The 18,241-nt window shown below is 36.9% G+C and overlaps 1 protein-coding gene across 1 annotated transcript in view; it reads left to right on the top strand.

Annotated features, from left to right (window-relative positions):
* Window positions 1-1,054: 1,054 nt before the first annotated feature.
* The window catches only part of LOC129249120 (glutamate receptor ionotropic, kainate 1), a 32,902-nt gene continuing 15,715 nt past the window's right edge, over window positions 1,055-18,241 (top strand). Inside the window, exons 1-4 of the mRNA XM_054888773.1 lie at window positions 1,055-1,129; window positions 1,977-2,189; window positions 2,300-2,446; window positions 7,839-7,901. Of these exons, the coding sequence (XP_054744748.1) occupies window positions 2,099-2,189; window positions 2,300-2,446; window positions 7,839-7,901 (301 nt within the window). The 5' untranslated portion in view covers window positions 1,055-1,129; window positions 1,977-2,098. The remainder of the gene's footprint in view (window positions 1,130-1,976; window positions 2,190-2,299; window positions 2,447-7,838; window positions 7,902-18,241) is intronic.

The following is an 18,241-nucleotide window of genomic DNA, read 5'->3' on the forward strand; positions in this document are numbered from 1 at the left end:
AATTACACTGGTAGCATCGCGAAAATTCATAGAGGTGGTGATCAAAAGACTGCAAAGTCACGTGAAATGGTTCAAAAAGTAAAGAAGAGACTTGAGCGAAATCCCCTACGAAGAGCCAATCAAATGGCGAGAGAACTGAAATATCTGACCGTAGCATCCGCCGCATACTGAAAAATGATCTCAAAGTCAAGCCTTACAAGATCCCAAAGGCACGTGATCTCACACCAAAGCAGCAACAAGTCAGACTTCAGAGAGCGAAGGAGTTGCTTCGCTCGGCCGAAAGCGATCAATTTCCGAGCATTGTGTTTCCCGACAAGAAAATTTTTCAAATTAAGCAACTCGTAAACTGCCATAACGATAGGGTTTATTTGACCGACCGTTCATATCAGAAATTGGGTCATCGATCGGCCATCAGGAGGCAGCATCCGCCACAGGCAATGGTTTGGGATGCTGTAACCGCGGATGGGCGCTCTCCAATCGTTTCCATCGAGCCTGGCGCGAAGGTAAAGGCGAAATATTATTGGAAAAGCATTCTAGAGGTTGCTTTGAAGCCGTGGGCGAACAAATATTTCTGTGGCAGACCATGGACGTTTCAACAGGAAACAACAAAGCTCGAGTGAACCAAGAATCGCTAAAAAACAACGTTCCAAACTTCATAACTTCCACACAATGGCTGTCAAATTCACTAGACGCGAATCCGATGGATTATTCTCCTTGAACCGAAATATCTGCAAGTCACATTCGGACAGCTTGCGATTCTATTCTGGACCATCTCAAGGCCATAGTCAAGGCAAAAGGTGGTCATATCGAGCAAAAGTAAATTGATTTTCAATTTTGTGTTATTTTCACACATTTTTTACTTCGAATTGACATTTACACTTCGACTGCCGGATCTTGTATATATTTTTTTTCAAAATATTTAGGAAACAGTTTTTTGTCATTTTTGAAAAACACCGCTCCTCAAATTTTTTTCCTATTGGATTTAGCTGAAGGCGCAATAGATTTACGGACCTAAACTCTTAGCTCGAATAAGTTGTAAAGACGCAAATAAATTCATAAATCGATTGATGTTTAAGATAATTTCCAGCATCGTACATATATAAATATGAGTGTCAATCTACATATATAAGTACATATCCATATTAATATTAACATGTGTATCTTGGATTATTTTCAGTGCTCGAAAAAAAAATAAAAAAAAAAAAACCGACGCAAAATATTTTAGACACAGAGGGCAGCAGCGGTGTGATGAATGCGGCTGATGACGATCGCGACGAATTTTCCAAAAAATATTTTGCTTTATTATATTTTGTTGTTTTAATTTCAATTTTTTGAGGTTCTTGGCTTTTGTATTCTGGCTGAAAAACATTGTCTGGTAGACAAAGCAGACATCGACGACGGCGAGCGAGCGTCAATTCAACGCGTGCACCTTCTGGATTTTGTGTGTGAATGTATGAAGGAGGCATGTATGTTTGCATGTATGAATGCCTGTATGCATGTATGGTTGTGTGTATATATGTATGCATTTGTGTGTGAATGTTTGTATAGATTGACTTGTGGTTGGGCTGGTATACAAAAATATTGGGCTCTTCCATTTTTTAAATGAAACAAATTTGAAATTTCATTTTCATTTAAGTTGTGATAGGCGAACGCGTCGGTTGGGACGGAATTTTCGAAATAGATAAGTAGCTCGGCAATATTCTGCAAAAGTGGCGGCGCGATAAATTTATACATATGTATATTTATGTACGTGAATATATATAAAATTATTAAAAAAAAAAACAACTGGCACATTTCCTCGTTCGTTACGGAAATTTTGAGAAATTTAAAAAGTGATATTTATATAAGTTTTACTTAAGAAAAGTGTTAGTGTAGTGCGAAAAATATTATAAATTTTATGAATTTATTAGATTTCTTAATTTCTATTCTTTTTTGCAACTTTATATTGCCCTGAATGCTCAAATCTCTCAAATCAGGCGTAACAAAAGTGTTGAACTCAAGCATATACAGTCTGTTTAAGGTCTAACTGTAACTTTTAGATGCCTGCGCTTAAGTAGCGTTTTTGTAGATTTGAGGTTATGTGTGGCGCGTTGTGGAAATGAAGAATATTCTGCTTTACTGTTTATTTCCCTTTGTGCACTTCCAACTGACGGCGCAACTTACGACAGATATTGAAGTTATAAAAGTCGGTATGTTTCAACAAAAACCAAAAAAAAAACATATATTAAAATAAATAAATTTGTGTTTTATAAAAGTTGCTAAATAACGTATAATTATCTATGTATGTGTGTCTACGTAGGTGTGATATTCTTCTATAATGAAATGGAACTGGTCAATGCTTTTGATACGGCAATACGTGACATCAATGAACTGGAAGTGAATGTGCGCCTGGAGCCATTGAAACATTTTGTTAGCTATGATGATAGTCTTACGCTACAGGAAATGGGTAAGTCAAAGAAAGTGACCCTATTACCAGGTTACTCACTAAGTTTTGCAATTCGATAAGAAAAACACAGTTTTATTCTTTGAAATACGTTTTATTATTCGGACTTGTCTCCCTGAACATCAATTCACTTGTTCCAACGAGATTCCAATTTATGAATTCCATTCATGGGGGGAGAAAGTGGAAGAGCTGTAAAATACGCTTCCACAGCTGTTATGATCTCATAATTTGATGAATAACGCTTTCCACGCGTGCATTTTTTTAGGTTTAGGGGCAAATCTGGTGAATACAGTGGATGCTCGAACAATTCGAACTTTAATTCATGGATTTTCGCCTTTCTCAAAATGCTTTTGTGAGACGGTGTACTGCCCTGATGAAAAAAAAACTGGGTATTTTTTCTAGAATTTTTTCCTTCAGCTGGTCAATAATATTCAGAAGTTTGCAAGTAATCCACAAAAAAAATTCCTTTCCCATCCCAATAAATTTACCTTCTTGGTCGATTTCTAGTCTCGAACTCGTTTCGGAGCCAAAAAACCAGGTACATACCCACTCTTTGGCCTCTTGTTTTGATTTAGAATCATGATGAGAGACCCAAGCCTCTTCGTAGTAATAAATTGACGTACAAAATCCACTTTATCATTTCGAAAATACTCTAAATGTTGCTGAGAAAGTCACGTTCGAATGTGTTTTTGTTCCATTGTTAGCGAATGCGGCACCCATTGTGCACACAGCTTTCTGGAACCCAATATTCAGTCAAAATATTGCTTACACTACCCAATGAGGTGCTTAGGACTTCTACTAAATCTCTATCAGTCCCTCGACGATTTTCCAATATGGTACCCAGTATTTTTTCTACGATTTCATATCCCATAAACATGAGACTTTTTCTGTTAAAATTAAGCTGCCATACTATTTGAGAAAAGTGAAAGTGAACGAGCGACTGGTGATTTCAAATAAAAGCTTTTTTAAAATATTAAAAAAAAATATATATATACAGGTATATACGAGGGTCGTTTGAAAAGGTCGTGCAAAATCAGGGAGATGGCACTACTGGTGCATATCGAGGTTATGTTTAGAGAGTAGCATCTCTTGGAAGAACATACACGAAGTTTCAGCCAGATCGGTATATTTCTTTGTGTTTGGCATTCGTTTGAATCGAGGAAGTCGAGTGATTTAAAAAAAATTGACGACAAAGAATTTCGTGTGTAGAATTTCGGTTCCAACTCGTTTCATCTCTCCCCTATTCTCCAGACTTGGCTTTCTCGGATCCCTTGGACGACTACTTGCTCCCCAATTTGAGGAAATGGTTGGTGGGAAAATATTTCATTCAAACGAGAAAATGATTGAAGAAACGAATGGCAATTTTTCAGACTTCCTCATCAACATCATTTCTTTTATCTCACATTGGAGAAGTGACTCAGACTTGGACAAATCCTATTATTCGGAAGGGATCAAAAACTAGGACAGCGAAGTATATAAGCCTAAAATGAGACTACGTTGAAAAATAAAAAAGGTTTAAATAAATAGTTGGCTCCTTAAATAAATAATAGTTTCTCCTCCTATTTGTGGTGTGCCCCTTGATATTTTCTCACAAGTGCAATAAAAAGGGTTTACCCCAAACAACCCCCTTTCCACGTACTTTTTAAGCAACCTTCGTATGCATATTTCAGCATTTTGAGTTCGCTTTATTCTATTGAAGTAAAAGCTCTCAGCTTGATCTTCAACGAGTGGTAGAGGACATAAGTGTTCCTCTAAGCGAAGTGTACACCACGATTGACTTGAGTGTAATCGCGCAAATCAATACGAGGTGGTCGCCGACTACTAACCGTAGGGTCTCCAAAGCGCTCTGGCCAAAACTGAATCTTAAAAGGAAAAAATGCCTCCTTGGATTCAAAAGATCAACTACTGGCGTCCTCACAGGTGTTATAACCGGTCACTGTACTATTGGTACCCTAGCCAGTAGAATGGGTGTACCTCACAATGACTTCTGCAGGAGTTGTGGAGATGAAGAAGAAATTGAGTCGGTACAACACAGCCTCTGTGAATGCGCTGCACTTCAAAGAAGCCGTGCCAAATATCTTGGGGATTATTTTTTTGAAGACCTTGGAAAATTGCCTTCTTAAAAAGATTTTAGTGGCTTAAGCAACTTGGTTAGGGGATGGAAATGAAATGCAAGCTTCATAATGGGCCCTAGAGATATCGAGTGTCTTGTTTTATACAAGCAACCTGGCTAACCTAACCTTGCTTTTGCATAATGTTTTACTAAATAAGAAAAAAGATGATTTTAAGCCATGAAAGTCGATATTTTCAGTTTTACGCACTTCATTTCTTGTCTGCTGGTAATCTGCAGCTGTTTGGGTTCCAAATGTCAAAATTAAATGGCAAAGAATTCTAAATTTTCCGATTGGGTGATTAATTTTGCGCCACTCTCTACAAATCGTTTGAGTTACTTACTCGGGACCTAATAACATATAGATGACCATAGCGGAAACAGTCAGTACGCAGGTCTATCCTGTTTCTTTAAAAGTCCCTTCGTCACTTATTAACTGCTATTGAAAAGCACAAACTAATCGGAAATTGAAGTCGTTTGAATTCGAATTGGACATTTTTTCTTATTTATTCATTAATATCTATTTTACCCCCTTCAAAGTAATCCCCATGAGATATTATGCACTTGTGCCAACGTTTTTTCCACTCTTCGAAACACTTCAAAATATCAAATATAATTTTTTTTTTCTTGTTCAGCTCCTCCTTCGATGGCGTCTTTATCTCGTTAATCGTAGCGTAGTGTCGTCCTTTCATGGGCCTCTTTAGTTTCGGGAACAAGAAAAAGTCAGAGGGGGCCAAATCTGGGAAATACGGTGACTGTGGCATCATTAGTGTGTTGTTTTTGGCCAAAAAGTCGCGCACAAGCAACGATGTGTGAGCAGGGGCGTTATCGTGATGCAAGAGCCAATTTTTGTTCTTCCACAAATCCGGGCGTTTCTGTAGGACTTCTTCCCGCAAATTGCGCATAACTTGCAGGTTGCAAGGAATATTTCCTTATTGACCGTTTTACCCTGTGGGAAGAACTCATGATGCAGAACGCCCTGCAATCGAAGAAAACGGTAAGCAAAACTTTTACATTCTACCGAACTTGGCGCGTTTTTTCGGTCTTGGTTCATGCGGCAGCTTCCATTGAGATGGTTGAGCTTTGGTTTCCACGTCATAACCAAAAACCCACGATTCGTCACCAGTTATGATCCTCTGGAGCAAATTTGGGTTGTCGCGGACAGAGTCCAACAACTCATTAGCAATGTTCATGTTATGCTGCTTTTGGTCGAAATTGCGCAGTTTTGGTACGAATTTTGCGGCGACTCGTCTCCTAGCCAAATCATTGAAAAAAATCGAATGGCACGAGCCAATCGATATGTCTAGGTCCTCAGTAACTTCTCTAACGGTGGTTCGACGATTGGCCAATACCATTTGCTTCACTTCATCAATTGTTTCGTCTGTTGTTGAAGTGCTCGGGCGTCCGGCACGCTTTTCGTCATTCACATCTTCTCGGCCTTCTGAGAACATTTTGTACCATCGATAAACGTTGCTTTGGTCCAAAGTAGCTTCTCCTTATGACACAGTCAACATTTGGAATGCATCCGCGCACTTAATTTCGTTTTTCACACAAAATTTGATACAGGTTCTTTGATCCATCTTTTTGAATAGGTAAAAATCGAAGACGAGCCGAAAGACGTGCAAGCAAAGCAGCTGTCAACAATTAACTGAACATTCAAAATGGCGACATGAGTGAGAGACATGGGTACCAACATATCGCCACAAAAAAATCGAAATTCGAATATACATAACCTGCGAAAATTTAAAATTCACGATACTTTTTGAACACACCTCGTATATCATAATATCAATATTTTAATATCCTTTAGCTCAGCGGGGAGCGTAGGGTCACAAGCTAATTTCAGTTAGTGTTTTAGTTCCTTATGTCAGCATCTATCATACGTCGCCAGGAGGATTACAAATAATATGTGGCCATCAGATCCTTAAGATTTTTCGTAAACAGGAGTTATCAAAAGTTAGTCCATTAGTCAAATTGTTTCTGCTGCTTTGTCTATAGTGTAGATCTCAGCTTGGGGTAGAATATTCTGTAAAATTTCCCGCAACAATTTACACAGCCTCGGCTCTGTTAAAATACATGGTAATGGTGATGGTTGGTCTTTATGCCCTTTATGGTCTTTATGCCCTGCGACCAGATTGATCTATTATTTAGTATATCAAGGTATCGAACCAGCTCCTTATGAGGGAGCAACTGCAGATCTTCCTCCTCTAGTAGGTACGAGCCCAGGATTCTGTGTCTCCTGTGGCCTAATGCCTCACACTTGGTGATTAAGTGTTCCGTAGACTCCCCTTCATCACAGCGCATCACCTGCATGATCTTGTACTAGATACGCCTATTGTGTTAAAATACATACTTACGGATATAGGGAAAACGGTACCTGAATTCCTGTCGGTAAGGGTGATTATGAAGACCTCCGTTCACTACCCTACCTAAAACATTAATAGTGCCTGGAAACTTCGTGTGCATGACACAACTGGGACATAGCTTTCTGTCATTTCTGCGGTTTGTCTTTTGGTCTTTGTAGACATTTTTTGCCAGAAAAAAAAAAATAACATCACAGCCCTTTCAGGGTGTTTAATTTTGTTTAGAATGCGTTTTGATCAAATAATTCGCTGCTCTCGTGTTTGTTCCGACATAAACTGCCTTCTGTACATAAAGCTGAATTCATACCGGAGATCTTCATGGACAACTCGACGGGTGCGACCCACAGAAACATTAAGCTCCTTCGCCAGGGCACTCATTGATTTTGTAGGGTCTTCGTCATTTCTTGAATAAATTCTGCATATCGGCCAGCGTCAGAGCATTCTCTCGTTTTTTTGCGTTTCCAACAGATTCTACCCCACCGCTCTATGTATCCAATTCACTGCGAATCTTATAAACGAATGAACGGGCACACTTAAGAAAATTAGATATTTCTAAATCGGTGTGATATAGCGACGATAACTGCATGTCTTTTCCTTTCTTGACTTAAGTTGTAGTCCTCCTTGTCTTATCTGAAACGAAAGCAAGAAGAAAAATAATAGTTTCGGGAAGCTATAGTCATATGCCCTCAAATACTGTATGCAGCCTGCTGTGACTTTTTTTGAAATTTACTTCTGAACTTTGCACGCCGAAAATGCTAAGGCACGAGCCTCTATGTGCGGCGGCTGCATGTTGAAGTACTACGCGTATATTAACATTCATTCATTCATTGATGTTTATTTAAATATATTTATTTACTTTTGGAGAACATTTTTTGAGTGCGTTTTTTCTATTTATTTTATGTTTTTTTGTATTATTTTATAGCGTGCGATTTGATCGACAATGGCGCTGCCGCTATATTTGGCCCAAGTTCAAAGGCTAGCAGTGGTAAGTGTTAATTTTGACAGATTTTTTTAGCGTAAATAAATTTAAAATTAAAATAGAAAATATTTACGCGTGAGTATATTAAATGTATATATACATTTTTACTACATAATTTTTGCGCATTTTCTCAAATCGTTTTTTATGTGACTTTTTCGTTATAGTACTTATTTTTTATTTTCTATTTGTCCCAATTTTTATACTAAATTCGAAATTTTTTTTCTCACTCTTTAAACAATATTTAAATATTTTTTTTAATGTATTTTTTTTTGCTTTAGTTTTAAAATTTCTGCGAATAAAAGAAATGGGAAATAAGCAAAAACGAGAAGTTTCAGCTTTTTACTTTAGCATTTTCTTACTAGTTGAAACATAAAAAATGAGCCTCAAAATTTATACGAGGCTACTTGCTTAATGCTTAGAAAATTAATCCAGAAAACAAAAAGAAAATTGTGGCGGATGATGCAGAGTGTCTAACAGAATATAAAAATATTTTTTTTTAATTGCTTATGCCTAATAATCTCCGGAATGGGTGAGCTGAATTCAACAAAACTTCCACTGATAAATAAATAAATTGGTGCTTACACCCGCTTGTTTGGTGTTTGTCCGAGCTCCTCCTCCTATTTGTGTGCGAAAGTGCGCACTTTTTTTATTTTTCCATATGCTCTTCCGATTTTTCAATATAGAGTTTTGCAAAACAAAATACTGCCAATACATGACTTGTCTTGACCCATATGGTTTCCTATATTATCAAGAAAGATTTACATAAAGCATTTTATTTATAGCTTCAGAAACAATGTGAATGAAATTCGAGCAACCGTGCTAAAAAATATTGTAAAATAATTGCAATATTTTCTGTATACTTCGTTTTTTTCTTTAATTGACGTATGTATATATACCATTGTTTCTATAAAATCAGAATTCCATTATTCATAAAATAAATGTGCTATTCAGGTAAGCGTGCTTATCTGGTTATCTGCTTATTTGGTTATATTTTTACAGCATTTTGATCGAAAATAATTTTGATTCCAGAATTTTAATATACAGAATTTCAGTTCTCCATCATTTTGATCATACAGAATTTTAAATACAGAATATTGAACCAAAAGAATTTAGGCTGGACAGAATTTTTTTTTTGATTTTTACAGAATTTTCATCCAAAAGAATTTTGAAAAGCAGAATTTAGTACCTCTCCCATTTGTGTGGTGTGCGTCTTGGTGTTTTTCACAAATGGAGGAATATACAGTTTCATGCCGTCTCCGAACGCTAGAGATTTTTTTATATGGGGAGCTTTTTTCACTGACAGGTACAAATCATTTCTGAAAAGGATACAGCTTAATTTTCATCTTTACAAAATTACCTTCCAGATTACAGTAACGTATAAATATTTTCAAAACCTATTTGAGAAACTATTCAACTCATCTTAAAAACATATGTATGGATTTTAATTGGGTATAAATATGTAAATATTTTTCTAAAAAAATTTACCCGCTAAATGGCGCTTGGATCGAGATATTTGGAAAAATCAAATTTGTGGTCCGTTTTAGTAGAGATTCCTAATGTATTATACTGAGTGACCTATGATGATGAGAACCACTGGGAGTCCGAGTAGTGGAATTATTCAATATGTTCCCGAAAAAGGGAAAAATAACTGAGCTGTCATCATTTACATAATTTGAGCCATATCACGTCGGGCAAGGATGATAAATTACTAGGTTTGGTCATCAGCTATAGTGTAACACGAAATTATGAGAGTAATTGTGCTCACACTCACCAACGTAAACGTACGCCGGCCTTAGCTGACCCGATGAAACTAATGAGAGCCCCATGTAAATGAATTCTCACCACCGTTCCGTTCCGTAGTATCGTAGATTGTTGTTTCATCGCGTTAGCTGATACGGCCGTACGTTTACGTTGGTGAGTGTGAGCACCATTACTCTCACAATTGAGAGTGAGCACCGTAACTTCGGCTATCACGTCACATCGGATTTGGCAGCAGAATTTTGCCCACTCACTTTACACACATTCACACAGTCTACCAATCGATCGTTGCTTAGATGTGAACGAAACAACACGAGAGGAGACTGTGTTGATTTTTTTCATATCTCAGTTTTTTTGTAAACAAACCGCTTTCAAATTCACTGAGAGCCGGTTAACTGTCTGATCTTGGCCGCACCTTTTGAATTCTTTTCACTATGCGTCCAATCAGTAGTTGTTCAGATGAGAATTTAACAACGCGAGAGTAGACTGTGTTGAGTTTCTTTGTACATATATCACCAACACAGCCTTAGTGTTTCGTGAGCAACCTGCTGACATGACCCTCGTTACGCCAGCCAATCAGCTGCTTCTTTCAAATTCACTGAGAGCCGGTTAATGGCCAATCGTGGACAAACTTCTGAAATCTTTTTACCATGGCGCCGGGTATGTCTAATTTGTAGATAATATTTTGCCATAAATTGCTGTAAAATTCTAAACTTTTGGTTATGATTATTTATTAAAAGCAATAATTCTTTCATTTCTTTCAAGCAATCATTCATCTTTAGGGTGGAATATTTTTAGGATGGACCATTTTTAGGGTTGAATATTTTTATAAAAATTGCATTTATGTACTGTATTAACCCATAAATACTTACATACATACAAATCTACAAGAAGATTCGTACCAACGTACTCCGAATTCCGAATGGCAGTCACGCACCAACCATTCGGCTACGGCGGCCACAGCCACAGCTACTCGTACTTATGTATGTATGTAAAAAAGGCTGCAACACCCAAAAAAGAAGAATTATGTGGGCAGAACTGATTTGAAAATACCTCCGATATGAAGTATTTATAAATAAAATTAGTTTTTAAAAATACAATATATTTTCCAAAAATTCGCCTCGGATGATGGTAGAGTTTAAACTGAAAAGGTGTGCACAAAAGTATTTCAAACTTTTATAAACGGAGTCAAAATGACGAGAATTTTGAAAATTGAAAAATTTTATAATTCCGATGGAGAAACTAAACTGATTATTTTTTGTACCTAGCGTGACGCAGCCTAATCAGGGTGGGCCATGACATGTCAAATGTGTTCATAATTTACTTAAAGGTTTGACATTTACGAAATGGGACGCTATACGCTTGAACAAAATTGGGAAATATTGAAAACATATTTCTAAAGTGGTAAGTCTGATTTTGGAAATCTTTAATTTGCCCTTTGGTGGCGCAAAAAAAATCATCCAATTATATTTTTAAATATAAAAAAAAATTGCTTGGAGTAATGGAAATCTTTAATTTGCCCTTTGGTGGCACAAAATTAATCACCCAATTTTATTTTTAAATAAATTTTTTTAAATATACAAAAATCTGATTTTGAGTGATGGAAATCTTTAATTTGCCCTTTGGTGGCGCAAAAATAATCATCCAATTTTGTTTTAAAATAAATTTTTTTAAATATAAAAAAACTGATTTGGAGTGATGGAAATCGTTAATTTGCCCTTTAGTGGCGCAAAATTAATCATTCAATTTTGTTTTAAAATAATTTTTTTTAAATGTAAAAAAAATGATTTGGAGTGATAGAAATCCTTAATTTGCCCTTTGGTGGCGCAAAATTAATCATTCAATTTTTGTTTTAAAATAATTTTTTTTTAATATAAAAAAGCTGATTTGGAGTGATGGAAATCTTTAATTTGCCCTTTGGTGCCGCAAAATTAATCAATCCAAGTTTTTTTTTTAATAGTTTTTATACAAAATAATTTATTCAAAACAATTTTTTTTTAATAACTTTTTAACAAAAAAAAAGTTTGAGTTATGGACATTTTTATTTTAACCTTTTTGTGACGCATTCCATTGCTTGTTTGCTTGTGTACTGCAGCTGTCGCAAGTGTAAAAAATTATAAATCTTCCGATAGGGTGACTTATTTTGCGCCACCTTCCGTGTTAGGGTGCGGCCAGAGTGAACGCTGATGCCGAGCCGAGCCGAGCTTATTGACGCTTATTTTCATGCGAGAAGAAAATTTGTATATAACACAGTGAATGCGAGAATCAGCGCTGAAATTTTGTTTATTCCATGTGTTTTGCTCTTATGTCATTTAATTTTGTTGTTCATTTGTGTTTATAAAATTGCTGTACACGGTAATGGATTCATCTGATGAAGCGTATTTAGCTTCTCCTAGTGTGATTAATGCAATTATTAACACAAAAGAGTTTGGAAAACATCCAATTACACTAAAAAGGAATGATTTTGGTGAATTTCATCATTTATATAATGATTTATCTTATATTTATTTCGTGGAGGGAGCCTGAGAAACGGCTACCCCACTCCATTGGCCAGTTTTTTTTTCGATTTTCGTGGTGTGGTGCACTATGGATTCCTTCCACCTGGCCAAACTGTTAATAAGGAATATTGTTTAAGCGTTATACTTCGTTTACGTGAAGCAATTCATCTAAAAAGACCAGAATTATGGGCCAACAACTCTTGGTTTTTGCATCACGATAATGCACCGTCTCACACTGCACTCGTTCTTCGTGACCATTTCGCCAAAAATTCCACGCATATCGTTCCGCAACCGTGCGACTTCTGGCTATTCCCAAAACTCAAGAGGCCACTCCGGGGAACGCGTTTCGAGTCGATTGAGGAGATAGATGCTGAATCGAAGAAGGTGCTGATGGCTATACCGGAAATGGACTATTTGGCATGTTTCGGGGATTGGAAAAATCGTTGGCATAGGTGTATTTCATCGAGAGGGGATTATTTTGAAGGGGATGAAATTGATTTACAAGAATAAATAAAGATTTTTCATTTTACAACCAAATTCACCTTACTTTTTGCCCACAGGTAAAAAAAGAAAATATTAATCCTGGCAATCCTAATAAGGATAATGGAAAACTTTTATCAAATTATTGCATTGTCATCGGTCCTTGATAGGTGTGCAAAATTTCAAGTCGATCAGATTTTTAGAAGCCAGTGAAAATTAAGCTCAACCCGACCTAATAAAAGTGTGTTAAAAACACAACTGCACTCTAAAAAGTAAACATCAACAATCCAAAAAAGCGAGCAAAACGCTTTGAAACTGTTTTCTCGCACTCATCGGCTTTGCTCTCTGCTCTTGTCGGCGCTCACTGTGTTATACACAAGCTTATTTGTATTGACTTGTATGTAACCAGTTTTATCGCAATGACAATCTTTATCGCACTGACAATCTCGGCTCGGCTTTCAGCGTTCACTCTGGCCGCACCCTTACATAGCCTAACATTATTTCACCAAAAAAAAAAAGAAGAAGAAGAAATTTTGAAAGTTGATACTTAAACTTTATACTTCTCAACATTAAAAAAAAACCTGCTATTAAAGCTAATAATTTTTCATTACTCAAAACAAAGTTTCCACTTTCTTCACCTTTCAGTTAGATATTATATTTAGTTCATTCACTCTACCACTGTACGTGTTTGTCTAGTAATATCTAAAAACATCTCTTTTATAGAACTTTTGTGTCAATATTGTTGTTACTTACTCTATTTGCGTACTAAAGGGTTTTCCAATAAGAGGTGTTATTTTGATATTCACAGAAAAATGCTATTTTTTAATATAAATGATCGGATGTTTATTTCATTATAAAGAGGAAGGTGTGCCATTAATAGTGGAAAATAACATCAGGCAAATGACCACCACGACCACGCTTACGGGGCAATATCCTTTTCATGAAATTTTCCATAACCGAATTGCAAAGTGGCTGCCCTATGCCCTCGATAGCCTCACGAATTCCATCTTCGAGATCTTGAATCGACCCTGGGCTGTTGGCATAGACCTTCCTTTCACGTGACCACAAAGAAAAAAGTCACAAGGTGTTAAATCACAAGATCCCGGTGACCGATTGTGATCACCTATTCGAGACATAATACGGTCCGGAAACTTTTCCCGTAAAAGATTAATGGTTTCGTTGCTTGTGTGGCACGTAGCGCCGTCTTGTTGAAAAAAAATGTTGTCCAGATCAATACCATCCAATTCCGGCCATAAAAAATCGTTAATCATCTCTCGATAGCGCAATCCATTCACCTGTAACACCTGTTATTGGAAAACCCTTCATTTAAGTACAAGCAAATTCATATATAAATAAATAAAGCAAATTTAAAATACAAAAAAGAAAAAAAAAAAAAAAAATTACAAAATATTTTACTACCCATCGCAACTCATCATCACTCCAATCTAAAAATATTAAGTACCCACTTAATGACTCTGAAATAAACAAATTTTCCTAATTTTTTTCCTTCGAATTTTATGCGTCTTTTGTTTTAAAATAGTTATTGTTGTTTATACATGCAGTCTACATACATTTGCACAAATATATACACACTCGCTGCTTGGCATATAAACGCAAACCACCTTATTTTATGGCTCATATTTTCACGATTGCCTCGTTTGCTGAAATGTATTTATTTATTTATTCATGGAAAACATAAAAACATGAATATTCATTCAAAAGGCTCATTTGTGATTTTTTTATGATCGATGTTTGAGTTTATTGCTCCGTATCGAACATGGAAAACATATACATACATACATGCATACGACCAAGTGTACATACAAGTTTGTATGTTAATGCTTATTGGGTTAGTCTGACCTATATGCATAGGGTGGCGCAAAATTAATCATCAAATTTGTTTTTGAATCACTTTTTCATTAAATAAAAAGAAAATTAGTTTGTGTGATGGAAATCTTTGTTTTGATCTTTGAGCACTCCATTCCTGTCTGTTTGTACCAGCTACATGGTGAAAAGATTTTTAGAGGTGCTCTTTTTAGGAGATCGTTATTTGGTTCTAAGCGGCTTTTGACGCCACTTCAAAAAAAGCAAACCCATGACACTGCGGTTGCCGTCTGAACAACGACTGATTGGACGAGTGTATGAACACATGTGTAGTGATCGTGCAGAGTTCGGCTGAATCTCTCAAGTGACGTGGGAGTCGAAAGACTCTGCAAATGATTTTTGGACCTCTGCACGGTGGTGACGGTGAGGCTCGTAGACGACGGAAAAAGGAGTTGTATGAGCTTTACTCGACATAGATATAGCACAGCGAATAAAGACCCAGCGGCTTCGTTGGCTGGGAGGTCTCCTTTGCTTTGAAACGATCAGGTGAAGAAGGACGTGGATTCATTTGGTGTTTCTAACTGGCGCTGGTTAGCATGAGAAAGAAACTACTGGCACGCTTTGTTAAACTCGGTCAAAATCGCGTATCCGGTATTCGCGCCAATTAATAATAATAAGAAGAAGAAAGTGTAATAATTTTAGTTCACCGATGCATTCTTGTCTTCTTAATTCACGCCGAAAATTGTGGAATATAATCGCACGAAAGTGTTCACGGTTTAATTTCTTTTTTTTCGAGAGAAATTTTTTTAAAGCCACTGTAAACAGCACTAAAATGGCTCACTTATAAAAACGTTCATAAAAAAACGCCGACGAAGAATTGGAGGCATTACTCGATCAAAATCCATGTCAAACTCAAGAAGAACTTGGAAAAACATTGGAAGTCACTCAACAAGCCATTTCTAAACGTTTAAAAGCGGCCGGATACATTCACAAACAAGGAAATTGGGTGCCACATGAATTGAAGCCGAGAGACGTTGAGGAACGATTTTGCATGTCTGAAATGCTGCTTAATCGCCACAAAAAGAAATCGTTTTTGCATCGTATTGTTACTGGCGATAAAAAGTGGATTCGTTACGACAATCCAAAGCGTAAAAGATCATAAGCCAGGCCAGCCAGCCAAATCGACACCAAAGCCGAGTATTCATGGTTTGAAGGTAATGCTCTGTATTTGGTGGGATCAGAAGGGTGTGCTGTACTATGAGCTGTTAAAATCGGGCCAGACGATTACGGGAGAGCTATGCAGGCAACAATTGATACGTTTGAAGCAAGCAATAGCCAAAAAACGGCCAGAATGGGCGACCAGACACGAGAAATTGATTTTCCATCATGACAATGCTCGGCCAAATGTTGCAGTACCGGTGAAAAAATTATTTGGAAAATGCCGGATGGGAAATTCTACCTCACCCGCCTTATAGCCCAGACATAGCTCCTTCTGATTAGAAGGTATTAAAAAATGGCTTGATGACTTTCTCGGCGCAAAAGATGAGAAGTTTTTTTGGGATGGAATCCATAAATTGCCTAAAAGATGGGAAAAAGTTGCCGCTTTCGATGGACAATATTTTGAATAAAATATGTTTTCACTTTTATACTTAAATAAATGGTTTTTTTAACAACAAAAAACCAAATTAATTAGTTGTACAGCCAATAATTTTTTTTTTTCGTAAATTTGGTTTCGTCGATTTCGTTCAAACATTTTTAATGGTACATTGCCCATGTGAAGACCTTTTTTTTTAAGGCTGACAACTTTTTGTATGAACCTTGTATGGTCGAAAACAAATTTTTATTTTCTAACAATAAATCAAAAAATAAAAGAATGAAAACAAAAATAAAAAATCTTGTTTTCATTTCCATTGTACACGCTTTCAAGGAAACACCCAAAAACCTCCTTTCAAAAGAGGCGAGGGCCTTAAAGAATATGTCGATAAAATTACAGAAATAACCGAAGTTGACCGGCATGTTAGTAGTCGTAGCATCGTTCAGGAGCAACAGATTGACCATAAAACCAAAATAAAATATAAGAATAATGCATTTCTTTTATCTCAAACTAATATTTCATGCGAGGTATTTCCCACATCATCTGTTGTTGCGCATAGAGAAGAAATTGAAGAGAGTAGATCATTTAGAGAATATTTTTTTGCTCACGTTCACTTCAGATGTTTGTACTCATATGCCACTCGCAGTACTCTGTGCTTGGTTTTCTATTTTCTATTTTATTATTTATCCTCTTTCCTATTTTCTTTTACTCCATTTCATCTATTATTTTGTACTTTTTCCTTGTTTGTTCCAAATGCAGAAAATGCTTTGTTTGAATATTCGAAAATATTTCGTTTCGTGTTCAGTTCGGTAACGAACCCTTCGCCGACGCTTGCGCTTTTCAACGAAGACTTTCGCTACACTTTCGCATATTCGCCGCTTTTATTTTGATCTTAAAATTCGTAATAGAAAGTCACACAAGTCATTGACATCTAGCGATTGTAAACAAGCAAAATTCTACACACATCTTTGCACAGGGGCATTTTTACATTATTTCCACAGACTGCTCTCGAGAGAGGCGAATGCTCTTTTTCGTGCTTCTCTCTTTTCATGATTTATTGCCTTGATTTGTATGCTTTGTCTGATAAGCATGAGTGTTTTTATACCGGTGTATATAAGCGCATATTCACACATGTATACATATGTGTCAACGATAGATGGCAACCCAACGTAAGCGCAACCGATGAGCAACGAGTCAGTTCGTATCGAGTGGCAGAACGACACGGATGTACGGTGGTTTTAATTTAACTCGAATGTAACAATATTATAAGCGTTTTCCTAAAATACAAAGTCTAATTAGTTAGCGCGAACTCTTCGCAAGCTGCTTATAGAAATTACTTATTTATAACAAGTCAGAAGTGGATTTGATATCCATACGCCTACAACGAAAGCAAAAATTTCAACGCTGCGGCAAAGGTGTACAAACACACAAACGACGGGAATCTTCCACGTTCAACGGCAGCGCAAACGTGCACGAAATAGCAAAACGGCGCATCGCCAGGGAATAGAGAAGATTGTCAACGGCAGTCGAGTACTGCGAAACGAAGCCAAAGCAAAACGCCAGCGTAGTAAAAGGAACGACAAACGGAGCAATTACAACGTCTGGGTAAGAGTCTCAACAGTCAGCGTATTGTGTGTTTGCCGATATTTGCAAAGACAATTCAACGAAGGCAAGTGTGCTATACACGAAGGCGACTGCGTGGCATAGTCTCGACTGCGCAGCTATAAAACGACGCTTTTTCAACTTCTCTGCTTGTACGGGCGAACGTTCAAATTTGAATACGCATACATACAGACACTAGTTGATTGACGTGCGAGCGACGATTTCAATTGAAGTTGCAAGACGAGGTAGTGGCGAGCAAAGAAGAGACAACGAAATAGAGGCGAATAAAGTACAGTGGAGCCTGAATAAAAGGACGGTGAAATATATTATTTTAAGAATAGTGGGTTTCTACTAAAATTTTATTTTTCACCATGATCAAGTTAAACACTCTAAGGATCGTACAACTGAACACGTTATTAAGGGCAAATGATTTACCAACCACAGGCGCTAAAGCAATTAAAATTGCAAAGTTGCAAGAAGTTTTGGGTACCGATGAGGTAGATCCGATGGAGCTTGAAGACGATAGTGCCGTGTCCTCAAACGACTTACGCACGCAATTGAATAGTTTGAAAGAGGCAATGGCAGGGCTA

Source organism: Anastrepha obliqua, chromosome 5 (genome assembly GCF_027943255.1).
Source record: "Anastrepha obliqua isolate idAnaObli1 chromosome 5, idAnaObli1_1.0, whole genome shotgun sequence".
NCBI classification, from domain to species: Eukaryota; Metazoa; Arthropoda; class Insecta; order Diptera; family Tephritidae; genus Anastrepha; species Anastrepha obliqua.